This window comes from Cynocephalus volans, chromosome 1 (genome assembly GCF_027409185.1).
Source record: "Cynocephalus volans isolate mCynVol1 chromosome 1, mCynVol1.pri, whole genome shotgun sequence".
Classification (NCBI taxonomy): Eukaryota; Metazoa; Chordata; class Mammalia; order Dermoptera; family Cynocephalidae; genus Cynocephalus; species Cynocephalus volans.
Window position 1 is genome coordinate 180,789,528 of NC_084460.1, and position 13,483 is coordinate 180,803,010.

At 34.2% G+C, this 13,483-nt stretch overlaps 1 protein-coding gene across 3 annotated transcripts in view; it reads right to left on the bottom strand.

The window, feature by feature from the left end:
• Positions 1 to 324: 324 nt before the first annotated feature.
• CRYZL1 (crystallin zeta like 1) overlaps positions 325 to 13,483 on the bottom strand; it is a 31,187-nt gene continuing 18,028 nt past the window's right edge. For 2 of the 3 annotated variants that reach the window (XM_063105077.1, XM_063105060.1), the window contains 7 exons: positions 9,361 to 9,494; positions 8,034 to 8,145; positions 5,954 to 6,052; positions 4,721 to 4,842; positions 3,792 to 3,897; positions 1,261 to 1,306; positions 325 to 710 (listed from right to left, as the gene is read on the bottom strand). In XM_063105077.1, coding sequence (XP_062961147.1) covers positions 611 to 710; positions 1,261 to 1,306; positions 3,792 to 3,897; positions 4,721 to 4,842; positions 5,954 to 6,052; positions 8,034 to 8,145; positions 9,361 to 9,494 — 719 coding nt within the window. In that variant the 3' untranslated portion in view covers positions 325 to 610. The remainder of the gene's footprint in view (positions 711 to 1,260; positions 1,307 to 3,791; positions 3,898 to 4,720; positions 4,843 to 5,953; positions 6,053 to 8,033; positions 8,146 to 9,360; positions 9,495 to 13,483) is intronic. The other variant, XM_063105069.1, reaches the window with a different exon arrangement.

The following is a 13,483-nucleotide window of genomic DNA, read 5'->3' on the forward strand; positions in this document are numbered from 1 at the left end:
CTCCCCAATTCCTGGCCATCCCGGCCCTCCACGCAAACACTGCAGCTGCCACTGACGAGTTACTCTGTAATCCTCTTGTTTGATTTTGGGGAAACCCTGAGTGAATGAATATTTGAAAACACAAAATTTCAGTTGCTATGGGCTAGGTCCTCTGAGACTTGAAAATATACTCAAATGCTTACAGTATGACAGCAAAGGCTTGCTAAGGAAGGAAGGTGTTGAGAATGGGAATGATACAAAATTAATAACGTTATTTTGACAGTATAGCAAAGGCCTATAAGAACTTTATCAGTAAAGTAGTATGGCTTTTGCTGGATGCGGTAGTTTTCTTCATGGAAAGAATTTTATAGCAGAGGCAAAATGTATATAAACAATAAAAAGAATATTCCCTTTAGATGTTAATTATAAAATTATCTTGATAGTTTACACAGTGATTCTTTTCAAATACGTCAAATAACTGGGCATCTTCTTTTAGACAGCAGGAAAACATGCTTAAAAACAGAACAACTTGCTTGTATCTTCCTTGGTTTTTCTCAGCAATTTCCAGGGAAAACTCTGGCTTCAAATACTGGGATGGGTTCATCCAACTGAGGTCTGAGAAAGATGAAAATTAAAATTGAACAACTTGCTTTTTTCTTCCTTGATTTTTCTGAACAACTTCCATGGAAACTTTTGCCTCATATAGTAGAATGGGTTCATCCAACTGAGGTCTGAGGAAGAATGAAATTATTAGAAATGTCAGGTCTACTTAAAGATGAGTGGAATGCATAGGATGGTAGCCGACAATTGTTACAACTCAATTCTATTACTTTCTTACTTGAAACAAACTTGTCCATTAGTGTTTCTACTATTAAAAGTGGTTGAGTTTTGAAGGGAAAAAAATAGCTACTTTATCCACTCCCTATGATAAACATATCCAACTTAAAAAAAAAAAATCGTACTTTTCTCTCTTTTCAAGCTATGAGTTAGTTATTTCAGTTTGCTCTGGGAGGGGTGTGATGAGGAAAAGAAAAAAGTGAGGTATAGAATAGGAGTGAGGAAAACTCACAATCCACTTCTATCTTTGGGGCTACTTACTGGTGAACCACCAGATACACTTTGAGAAACATTAAAGAGCAACTATTTATCTAAACTAAATAATAAAATATGGAGACAATAGGTATACTGTAAAATATAAAAAATACAAATGGAAATTCCTGCCTTTGTCTTCTTCAGAATAGAAAAATAAACAAAAACAATGATTTGGTTACTTTATCGTACCTAAAAACACCAGTTGATAACTTCTCCATCACATCTTTTAAGATACGTAGCTGGAAGGATTGTTAAGGTGGCAATGAAAAGGATGAAAGATTAAATAAAATCATTCAATAAGCGGAAGATGCTAGGCAGATCACTTCTTTAAAAAAGTATTACACTCAGAAATTCAAAATATTAAGTTACAGAAATTCTATAAGCTGTCAAGTTTACCTCTCAAACCGGGAAATAATTTGAGAGAGTTGGTGGTATAATAGAGCCAAATTCTAAGGACAAGTGATGACAGCAGCAAGCCCAGTGTCTTAAGTGTGACCACCATTATCTCAATGGATGGTAAATGGAATAGTGTCTAGTTTTCATTTCTGCACTATGAATGGCATTTTTAGTTAAAAACAATTTCAGCACTTAAACTCTTTAGGTGCACATTTATTGACTAATCTGGTCGATAACAGGCTCAAAATTTGTTTGCAGAAATGTTAGATTGTGTGTGTATTTGATATATGTCACTAACAGAATCAGAAAATGATGTAAAAATTAAGAAAAAATCTATCTTGGTAATTTAATTGAAATTATGTTATTGAGATCAAGAATTTATGTAATAACTAGTACTGTAGAATTATTTATGGCATAGAATCACACAGTTGGAAGGACTTATCTATGTTAAACCACAAGCAGCAACTACTCATGTGAACTGAATGAGAGGGGTTTGCACAAGTGAGGATGAAAGTCACATTCAAAACCAACTGAGCGAACTGGCCAGCCCTTAAAAATTATTAAAAAGTAACTAAAGAATATTAATTCACATATTCACATCCCTACAAGTTCTCTCTCTACCTCTGTTAATGAAATTGCCATCTGTGTGTGTGAGTGTGTATAGTGTATATGTCTGATTTTGGTATAACATTATTAAATATAAACATGTCATGTTTCAGTCAGGTCTAGGAATCTGTCAAATAGGTTAAAATCACCTTATTGAGAGGGAGGCTTGGAGAGAATTAAGTTACATAACACAGGCAAAACAGTCAGCCTAGCTTCCAACATGTAAGATTCAAAACATACAAACCAATGTTACTTTTAACAGCTACATGGTATTCTCTACTGTTAGCATCCCCATTCTTTTTTTTTTTTTTACTGTACACAACACTCAAGCTGAAATTTTATTTTCTTTTTAATTCATGTTATTCTTGATAATTCCAATGTTATTGGACATTTAAGTTTTTTAAAAATGAAGTTAATTAAAAATTTTTTTAGAAAGTTAAAAGCTTATTTTCTGGACTTCCTGGTTAGCACAGTTGGTTAGAGTACGGTATTGATAACACCAAGGTCCAGGGTTCGATCTCCGTTACCAAAACAAAAAAAAAAGGCTTATTTTCCAAAGTTACTAGGAAAATATTTAATCAGAAATACCTTCTTTCAACTTTTGACTAGCCTTAAAAAAAAAAAATACTTTAAACTCACACTCACTACACAGAAGGGTTTTGAAATCTCCTTAAAACTCAACACATGCAGTAAACTAATTACACATTACTATTCAAAGCTTTGAATTAAGTCTGTCATTGCTCCCAAAAGGTGTTGGCCTTTGTACACATCACCTATATATAACTACACACATTTAACAAAAGTAAAGTATAATATTCAGTGAAGATAAATGTAAGGCTATGCAAATCTCTTTCTTCACACACACACATACTCTATCAAGTAATGAGAACATATTTTTCATCCAATATAACATTATCAAGTGTAACTGCCTTTAAAACAGTCATCTTAGGGGCCGGCCCCGTGGCTCACTTGAGAGAGTGTGGTGCTGTTAGCGCCGAGGCCGCGGGTTCGGATCCCATATAGGGATGGCCAGTGCACTTACTGGCTGAGCGTGGTGTTGTCTCGAGCCAGGGGTTGGAGGTTTGGACCCTTCATTTTGGAATTGCTTCCATATTCTCACAGGAAAAATTTTAATTACTTTTACCAAAACTGGAATGATCTGGGTTCATTCACCAGATTTGTCTCTGATTTGTTTTTAAAAATCAAACCCATCCTCATTTGATGAAGAGTTCCTAGCACTGATATTTATAAAAACACTCCACAAACTCTTTAATTTAGATAAGCATTCTGAAATGCTTTGTGCAAGAGCACCATAATGGGATTAAGAGTGCAACCTCACAAGGTGACCTGTGTGATTTCCCTAATGTCAGGTTACAAACAAAACAAAACCTTTCCCGTATCGTATCGTATCGTTTATCTCCTATTCAGAAAGGAACAAGACTGCTTGGTTGTGATTGTTGTTCTGCCACTTGTTAGCTGCCTCCTTGGGCATATATTAACCTCTCTATGCTTTAGTTTCTTCACCTGTAAAGTAGGGATAATTGTTTTAATGTTTAAAGGAATTAGTTCCTGCAAGGCACTTGAGACATTGTTTGGCATACTCAATCAAAGTTAACTGCTACTATTATTATTTCTTATTATCATAATGAAAAAACTTATGAGTAGAATACAATGAAAATTTCAAGCCAAAAACTCAAGTCAGTAGAAAAAAAGGATATAAAGATATTTTCCCTGCTGTACATTTGACAAATTCCAAATTTCGTCATTAAGGAAAGCCACTGTTGCTCCCTTGAGGAAAAGCCAATGGCTATCTGGAGGATCCAACTTGGATAAAATAAACAAAGACTGATCAATTACTGGGATTTTAACAGCAAAATGATGATTTGTATCTTGAGCCAGAAAAACTTCTACACAGATTAAATCATGTCCAAATCATAAATAATCAGCACAAAAACTTTAACAACAACATGGAAACTATAATGTTTTCTTTTCTATTTCATGGTACAAATGATGAAAAAGCAAAGTGGTAATTATAGGGCAGATACAAGGCCAATCTAGAATCTTGGCAATAAAGTGGTGGGGTGTGTATGTGAGCAGGCATTGTTTCTGGCTACTACTTACCAGTTATCTTCATGAGGATGTTGGAAAATCAATGAAGATTGGTGTATGAGAATTATGGTATTAGCATATCAGCCATGATATGAATATTTAATTAGAATTCTGTTGAAGAATATAACTTTGGGAAATAACATATATATACATATATAATAAATCCAATTTGCATAGAGAATTGTGATAATTTGATACAGAAATATTTTGCCAAGTATATGTCAACAATAATGTTTATTACTAAGAAAAATTGCTATTTGAAATACAATTAAAATATTCAGAAGTTACTTCTTGCAAGTCACTAAATAAAACTGTAATTCATTCTATTTGAACAAACTCCTCTACTAGGCAGTATTTCAACATTTTGGTCAACATGTTGCTAATGTAAAAAAAAGCTATGCTTCTTTAAACATAGGGTATAATTCAGAATTTATATTAATTTAGCCATACTTTGCCTCAAAAGAGACTTCTAGGCATTATTCTTTGTTAAATAGATCCATTTGGAGTAATGGTAATGAATTATTGTTTTTGATTATACCTGAAGATTTTCTTCTGTTGTTACCCAATGGCCTCCAACACCAAGAAGTGTGATGATATCATGTTTATGTGGTAGTAGTTGTAATTTTACAGCTGGTTCATCATCTTTGCTATATAATCTCACTTACAAGGAATAGTTTTAAGAAAAGATAGAGAGAGAAGAAATGTATTTTATAATAATTTGACAAAAATGTATTCTTCAAACAAGTTCTCTTTACTTTTTAATAGAAGCATTTAAAGGAAGGATTTTTCTTAGAAAAAGGCAACACAGTATATTCAGATACCTTAAAATATACTTTTTGCATTAAAACTAGTCATAAAATTTACTCTAGATTTAATTATAAGTGAAATAAATAAAGATAAAAAGTCTATTTTCACTTACAAACCTGGCAAGGTAATGTAACACATAAGGAAGCCTGATAATTTTAATCATAACATTGATTGCTTAATACATTGGTATAAATTGATTTCTGGTTAAAGTCATGAACTCAAAATTGTCAGACTTTGACAATTATTGAAATGTCCATTTGAGAAAATGACCTCAATGAAGTATATTCACTTCCACTGAAAGATTTTTCTCTGAGTTAATTTCACATCTTGAAAATACTGGTTAAAGAGACACAATGACCACAACTGTATTTACTTATGCATCTCATGATAGAAGATAAATTCTAACAAATTATAAATAGGAGCACTTTGCAGGCTTGTAAAACTTATGCGTTAAGGAGTGATGTTACTTACTACCTTAAGAGTGCACAGTTTAGGTGTTAAATAGATATTGATTCAACTAAAAAAGCTCAAGAAAAGTGAAAATGGAACAAACTTCTGTTAAGTTTTCCAAATAGAGACTGCAGAAGTCAATCACTCAACAGAGGGCAACCACATATGAACAGAACTGACTGAATAAGCATGTAGACAATAATGTCTATTATCTGGAAACCACTGAGGAGATCATGTTTATAGATTTCTTATATTGATGTCATTTGTTACTTAAATTTCAATGCCTATGCTTTAAAAGGTAAGCATGTTCTCTCTTCCAGTGAGACTATGCTTAAATGGGAATAAAGTGAAGAAGCGCCAATTTAAGTAGACAAGTCTTTAGTTAAAAACAAAACCCAAAACTAAACATCCAACTTAATAAATGCATTAATAATTATTCCCTGGTTAGATTTTTTTCCTGAAATTCACCAAACTAAAAAAATTATATAGACTACTGATTTTATAAGGTACCCACCTCCAGCATCTAGGACAATATCTACTCCTAGGCCACCTGTTTCTTCCAAACAGCTTTCAGCAACATGGACTTTCCCATTAGATACATCAATCACTCGGGCTGTAAAGGACAGGAAATCAGGCAATTGTACTGTTCTCTATGTGATTAACACAAACAAATTGGGGAAAAAGAAAAAGAAAAGCAATAAATATCTGTTGTCTAAAATGAGTTAAACAGTTCAACAATTACTGAATTTAAAAGGGAAAAAGTCAATTCAAGTTATACTTTTTCTCATCTAACCCAATATTAGTAAGGATCAAATGAAGAGCCAGGTATGTTCAATAAAACAAAAATGTGAGCATTTTGTGGGTATAGTGATCCAAGGCTGGTTTGTTGATGCAGAAGACTGTTCCCTATAGCAATAAGATATGTTGCCAGAACCGAGAATTTGAAAACACAGAGGTACATACGTAACAAGACATGAGCTGGAAGATTAGGCAGGTTCTTAAGTATGTTCAGATTTAATAGTGTTTAGAGCTAAAAAGTACAAAAATGTATTTGTGCAATATGGTACTTATCTCCCAGAGGCTGTTTTATCCTTTCTCAGTCATAGAAATCCCCCCTACTACTCCCCACGCTCCCCCAAATGAAGAAAAATCCTGAAGGTAAAGAAAAGGAAGATAATTGTCAAGAGTTAGTGAAATTTAAACTAATTTTAGCTGGTTACTTTAAAGTATTATATTAATATTACATTAATAAAACAATAGAAACTATTGAGAGCTTATTTAAAAAATTATTTTAAAAAATTTTCAGAATTTGAACCTGCAAATGCAGACATGTTTATAGTTCATTTTTGTATTTTTTTCTTTGTATTTTTTGTTCCTATACAACATTTTTTGACACCTTGCTGAAGAGAATTCCTTTCAGAGCTGCTCAGATTACAGCTGTAGTCCAATAATAATTGAGGATTTGGTAGGGGCAAGGGGAGGCGGGGAAGAAGAGGACACAAGGGAAAAGGGACTAAAGCAAGCTAGGAAGGGCAGAATTAACCAATAAGAAAACTTTCCCTTCAACAATACCCTTTATGCTCTCTTTCCACACCCTATTTTCAAATCTCTTCTTTATCCTTATTTCCTTCTTTCTCTAGTCCCTGTCTCCTCCATTTCTTGGTTATCTCTGTCAGAAGCATAATGAAACAATGGAAATAACACGGACTTTAATGTTAGATAGGCCTGAATTCAAATCACATTCCAGTCTTTTTCCTAGTTGTGTATCCTTGAAAAAGCTAGTTAATTTCTGTGAGATGCTGTTTCCTGGTTGGCCAACACAGGGCTGTTGAGGACTTATGGAGGTAACAGCCATATTAACCCTCAATGAATACTACTTTCCTTCCTGCCTACCCTTCACTTATACTCTGCTCAACCTCTTTGCTCTTCATCTGTAATTTTTCTGTTCCTATCTTTCTCTTCTCCTTTTTCATTTTTTTCATTCTCTATTTTCTTCCTCCTCTCCATATTGGTTGCTGTTTGGATAGGTTCAATCCTTTCAAGAGCTCATTGGCCTCCAGCACATCCTGTTCATCATAAATTACATCTGACCTATGTTCCCGTGTAAATGGATCATCTCTCTTCATAGTGTATCACAGAAAATAGACAACTTTAAAGATATATCATGGCATAAAAGAGGGTGAGAAACGTACAAAGTGATGCAAGAATATATGATTTATTGACTAAAACCAAAAAGGCATCAGATATTTCTAAACTGTGTCAAAGTTCACCTAATTCAAACCTGGATAAGTTGATAACAATGGGGCAAAGAAGAAGAAACATTGAAAGGTACAGGCTTAAAAAACTTAATTAAAATAACAACTGTAAGTTAAATAAAATAACAACTGTAAGTAAATTTGGACTTGGCACAGATACTAGGTGCATTTTAAAATTGACTTTCATTTGGGATTTTGTACATTGTTTTTTACAAGTGCAGTTTTTAAGGCAATTACCCTTCAAAATTCCATGTTTAAAGTCTGTGCCAGGGGGCCGGCCCGTGGCTCACTCGGGAGAGTGCGGTGCTGATAAAGTCTGTGCTGAGTAATATCACCCACCTACGGAAGGCCTAAGTCTTTCAAGGTATTGCTTATCTTCAAGGCTGCATGCAGTTGAAATCACTTTGGCTCCTCTATGGTGTGCTAATTGAATAGCTATTGTACCAAATGCCTGTGGGGAAAAAATATACAATGGGTTTATAGATATAGGGCAGAGGCCATATTTAATTTATTCTATAGATTGCTTAGTAAAGTGTAAGTCTCTAGTGTTACTTTAGTAGATTTTTAAATGTTATCTAACAGACAAAGAGAAAAATACAGAGAAGTTTAGTAGGGGAAATATTTGATTGAGTTTCTTCTTTGGAAGGTGTAGTGGAAAAGCTGGGTGTCATATGCTCTCACTCAGTCTGCCCACAGCACAAAATTTCAAGGATGGAGGGCCACATTCAGAAACATGGCTTTGGTACAGTTCCATTTAGATAAAATTCAAAACCAGGCAAAACTAAATGATACTGTTTAGGAATGCATACTTGAATGAATAAGAAATTGAGTTAGGGCCTTGCCAACATGATGGTCTAAGCTAATTATATGAGAGTACTTCAAAAAGTTCTTCGAAAGATTTGTGTTATCTTTTAATTTTATTTTTCCACAAACTGCTTGATATAGTACATATGGGAGTCCAGCTACTTCTCTTTGAACATCAAAGCACATCAAAAGTTCTGTCTTTTTGGACCCAGGGGGTAAGTTCCGAGAAACACTAGTATACTAATGTTTGAAATCAGGTTGAAGTCAATGCTGAAGATAGTTCTGCTTTTTTTTTTTCAAATAAAAGCAGGAGAAAAAGCATTTTTGTCAATAGTCAGATAGAAAATAAAACTATGAATTCATCCCAAGTATTATATACATAACATTTTTTGAAAATATTTTTATGTATTCTTTTAGTGTCTTGAACTATTTTTTTTTGATGGTACACATTATATGTCTAAATGAGCACATTTTAATCTTGTGTGTGATCCATCTATAAAATGGCAACACTTTATTAAAATAAGTTAAAGTGTGTGGGACATGATACAAAACTGGTAGGGAGTTCTGGAATAGGACTTCACAGACTCATGAGCTATTTTAGTCTTTGTGTAACAGGAATGAATAAAAATAGCTGTCTTTAATGTTCCAGCAGATTCAAAGCAATAAGACACTAATCACATTAAATCTAATTTTTGTCTCCTATTGATAAAAGCTGCTTATTGTAACAAAATGGGAGGTTGGTAAAGCAATCAGCGAATCAGCTATTGGCAAAAAATTATATTAGCAAATGGATTGCTTATTTCTAAATTCCCTAAGTTTACTGTATGTTGATCTATTTCTTAACAAAACCATTGACACCTACACTTGCTCCATCCATTATCAGCACCGATTTTCCAGGAGAGAGATGAGAAAGATAATGGAGAGCTGTATAGGCTCGTACTCCATCCCGAATGGTTCCAGCTGCTTCTGTCCAAGTAACCTTTTCTGGTTTATGAACTATGACAAAGAACAAGAGGAAACAATGTGTTAGCAAGTCCCATTAGTCCTGCCTCCTCAACCTGTTTATTTCTCTCCATTGCTGCAATGGGTTTACAGATGCAGAGCACAGGCCATATCTAATTTATTTTACAGATTGTTTAATATAGTATAACTCTTTAGTATTGTTTTAGTAGATTTTTAAATGTAATCTAACAGACAAAGAGAAAACAGGGGAAGTTTAGTAGGGGAAATATTTGATTGAGTTTCTTCTTCGGAAGACGTGGTGGGAAATTGCATGTGTCATATGCTCTCACTCAGTCTGTCCACAGCACATAATTTCAAGGATGGAGGGCCACATTCAGAAACATGGCTTTGGAACTGTACCACATGCATCCTCTTGTATCTTGCTTCTTATGTTCCACATTATGTTTTTTTTTTTTTTTTTTTTTTTTTTTTGTCTTTTTCGTGACCGGCACTCAGTCAGTGAGTGCTCCGGCCATTCCTATATAGGATCCGAACCCGCGGCGGGAGCGTCGCCCCGCTGCTAGCGCAGCACGCTACCGAGTGCGCCACGGGCTCGGCCCCACATTATGTTTTTAAGACATATCTTTTTTGCACATGAGGCTGTTATAGTGCTTTAATTTTTGTTGTTTTATGGTATTCCACTATATGGAAACACCTTCGATTGATTGTTGTCCAGCTAATGAGAATTTATGTTCTCAAGTTTTTGGCAGTTACAAACAATGCTGCTAAGAATGTTCTAGTATAAAAGATACTATTATAGTATGCATAGTTTTCTCAAGGATATTTGTTTTGGAGTGGAAATATTAGGTCCCAGGGTATATGTATACTACCCTTGACTTTACATAATTCGAAAGTGGTTGTATCAATTTACTCTCCTACCATCAGCATCTTGGTGTTGTGAATGTCCTTGTCACCCTTTATATTATCAGATTTATACACTTTTACCAGTCATGTGGGTGTGTAATGGTTTCTTACTGTGATTTTAATTTGCTTTTCCCTAACTTCTAATAAGGCTGAGCATCTATCCATGTCTGCTAGCCATCTGGAATTCCTTTTGTGAAGTGACCATATCTTTATCAATTTTTCTATTGTTTTGTCTTTTTCTTATTTATTGATTTATAAGAATTCTTATATATTCTAGATGAATCATTTGCCTGTTTATGTGCTGTAAATATTATTTTCAACTTTATGGCTTCTCTTTTCAATCTCTTTAATGGTGTCTTTGAAAAAGTAAAAGTGTGCAAATGATATTTTGAAAACATAAATAACACCTTAACACTTCTGTGTTTAAAATTCACCAGTGGCTTTAACTGCAATTGGTACAAAACACAATCTCCTAATATAGTTTTAAAAGCTCTACATGATCTAACCATTAAGCTGTGCCTTAGTATGTTTTACCACTTAATCTTTACTTTATGTTGTACACTGTGGTTTTTTTCACAGTACAAAAAATCCTTTCTCATTTTACCAAAATCAACTTATAACACTTTTCAGTCTTTACCAGCTCTTTCAGATATGTCTCCTCTAATAGCAATAGATAGATTCAGGTGGACTAGCCACAGGGCAGTCCGCACTGCATTTAGCAACTAACTAGTGCCATCTAGTGGGGAAGAAGAGCATTCAAGAATACATTTCAAAAATATTCAGGCAGACAAGCAGGGAATTAAAACAGTAAAAGCATACTGAGCTCCAAGTGACAGCACAAACAATACTCTATTCCTTACAAAATTCTTAAAGATACCTCCCAGTTTTACTGATAAAATGGGGTCCAGGGTAATTAATTTGCCTAAGGCCAAATAGCTAATAAGGTGAATGTATGACTCTAAAGCACATCTACTCTAATAGTACATGCTGAATCTACATACAATTTACTTATTGGCCTTTTTTGGGAAACATCTTCCATAATAAGAATTGGGACTACCATATTTTTATTAAAAAAATCAATCACGCAGTCCTAAAAAAACACCAACTACAAGAAAACTACATTTAAGATTTCAAAGGTTGTAAAACTGCATGGTTAGACGTGGAATAATGTCAAGATCCTTGCTTTTGTGTTAGGTGGTCAACAGATGCTTATTATGTTATAAAAACTGAACAGAAAATAAAAGAGAGCCAAGTGTGGACCAATAATAACAGTATGTCAGCACCCAATAATTATTTCATTTCTTTCTAGATTAGGTCCAAAGGAATAAAAGGACAACAATGCTGAAAATGTGTGCCAAATTTTGAATAAAAAATAAAACTACTTTTATGTTTGACAGAATGGCTTAAGAACTGAAGGTACAAAAAAGCTGGAAGAATTAATCAATTTTAAAACTGTATCATCAATATTTTGCAACAGGATTAACACCACATTTTGGAAGGTTGTTTGGACCCTAGTTCTTTGGTTTGGTGAAAGGAGAGACTTATTTAAGTGGAAGGTGATTGAGTGCTGAGCTCTCATTAAACAATCACCAGACAAAGAATTAATAGGAACTAAAACATAGTGGTAAACTGAAAATTTCCTGCTGCAAAGTTTTAGTGAACATAGTGAAATTATTTCCTCTTTCACAAAACGTTCTGCAACAGAGCTGCAAATAGAGCTTAGAGGTTATCTAGCATCTTCATTTATAGATGCAGTCAGTGTGCCTAGGATCTACCTTAAAGGTCCCACTGTTAGTGGTCATTCTTAAAGTATATCTTTTTAAAAAGTTTTATTGTTTTTTTCTTTTTCAAGGAATATTTACAATTTTTTCCTCTATATACTTAGATGAATTTTTGGACTATAATCCATCCTTCTCCTGGTTTACAAATAAATCAGGAAAATAAAAGGTCATTTGTGTGGTTTGCATGTTTTAGCTTTAACTTTATAGCTAGGAAACTGATGTTTCTTTTTTTTTTTTTTTTTTGTCTTTTTCGTGACGGGCACTCAACCAGTGAGTGCACCGGTCATTCCTATATAGGATCCGAACCTGCGGTGGGAGCGTCGCCACGCTCCGCCGCACTCTCCCGAGTGCGCCACGGGCTCGGCCTGGAAACTGATGTTTCAATTTGCTTTCCTCCTTCTGGTCAATGTTACAATTCTCCAGTGTTCAGCAATGTGTATGGAATGGGCCTTGTTTTGTCTGTTTTATATATTTATGTATTTTTTTCACGGCTGACTGGAACACAGCTCCAACCCTACACCTTGTTATCATCAGCACCACATGTGGTTCTTGCTTTAATAGTTTACCTTCTATAGCAATTTAGTTTACTTAGTCAAAACTCAAGTCTGGGAGTCCAAATTAAAGATTTTAGTTGACTGCATATGTACAAAGTTCTCAGAACAGGGCAATGAGGGCCATCCAAGGAAAGTCTGGGGCCAAAAATGGTATAGTTTCCTGTAGAGCTAGTGGCAGTCCTCAATTTTCAAGTTGCACGATATCAAAATAGCAATGAATCAGGGCTTTCACTGCATGGTATTTGAAAGAAATCTTTATCTTTCAAAGGAAGACACAAACTTGGTTCCATAGAGAAGCTTAATTTACATATAAGTAAACACAGGACTCAGATTTCTGGAAAACCATCTTTTGAAAGTTAATTTTTAATAAAGTAATATGGTATTACTTGGAAATTTTAGACACAGTAAATGTCATTAATTAAATACAAATTACCTGCAATTTATAGTTTTGGAAATGAAATGACAAAGATTTACTAGCCTAGTTCAAGTTACTATATGAACTACGTTCACTATTTTTGGTAGTCCAAAATCTACATTGGTCTCTGTCTCCAAAGGGTCTTATTAGGAGGGATTATATCATTTAAGTAAAGGCCTGAGAAAAATTATAATGAAATAGTTCAAGAATACAAAAGAATATATTTTCAGCTATAGATATGGTATGAAGAATAACGAAATGAATCCCAGTATAAGAAATATACAAGGGAGTAGCACTGGAGTCGGTGTGTGTCCACTCTGATCACATCCTCCTTTATTAGATAATTCTAAATTATTTTCTAAAACATTT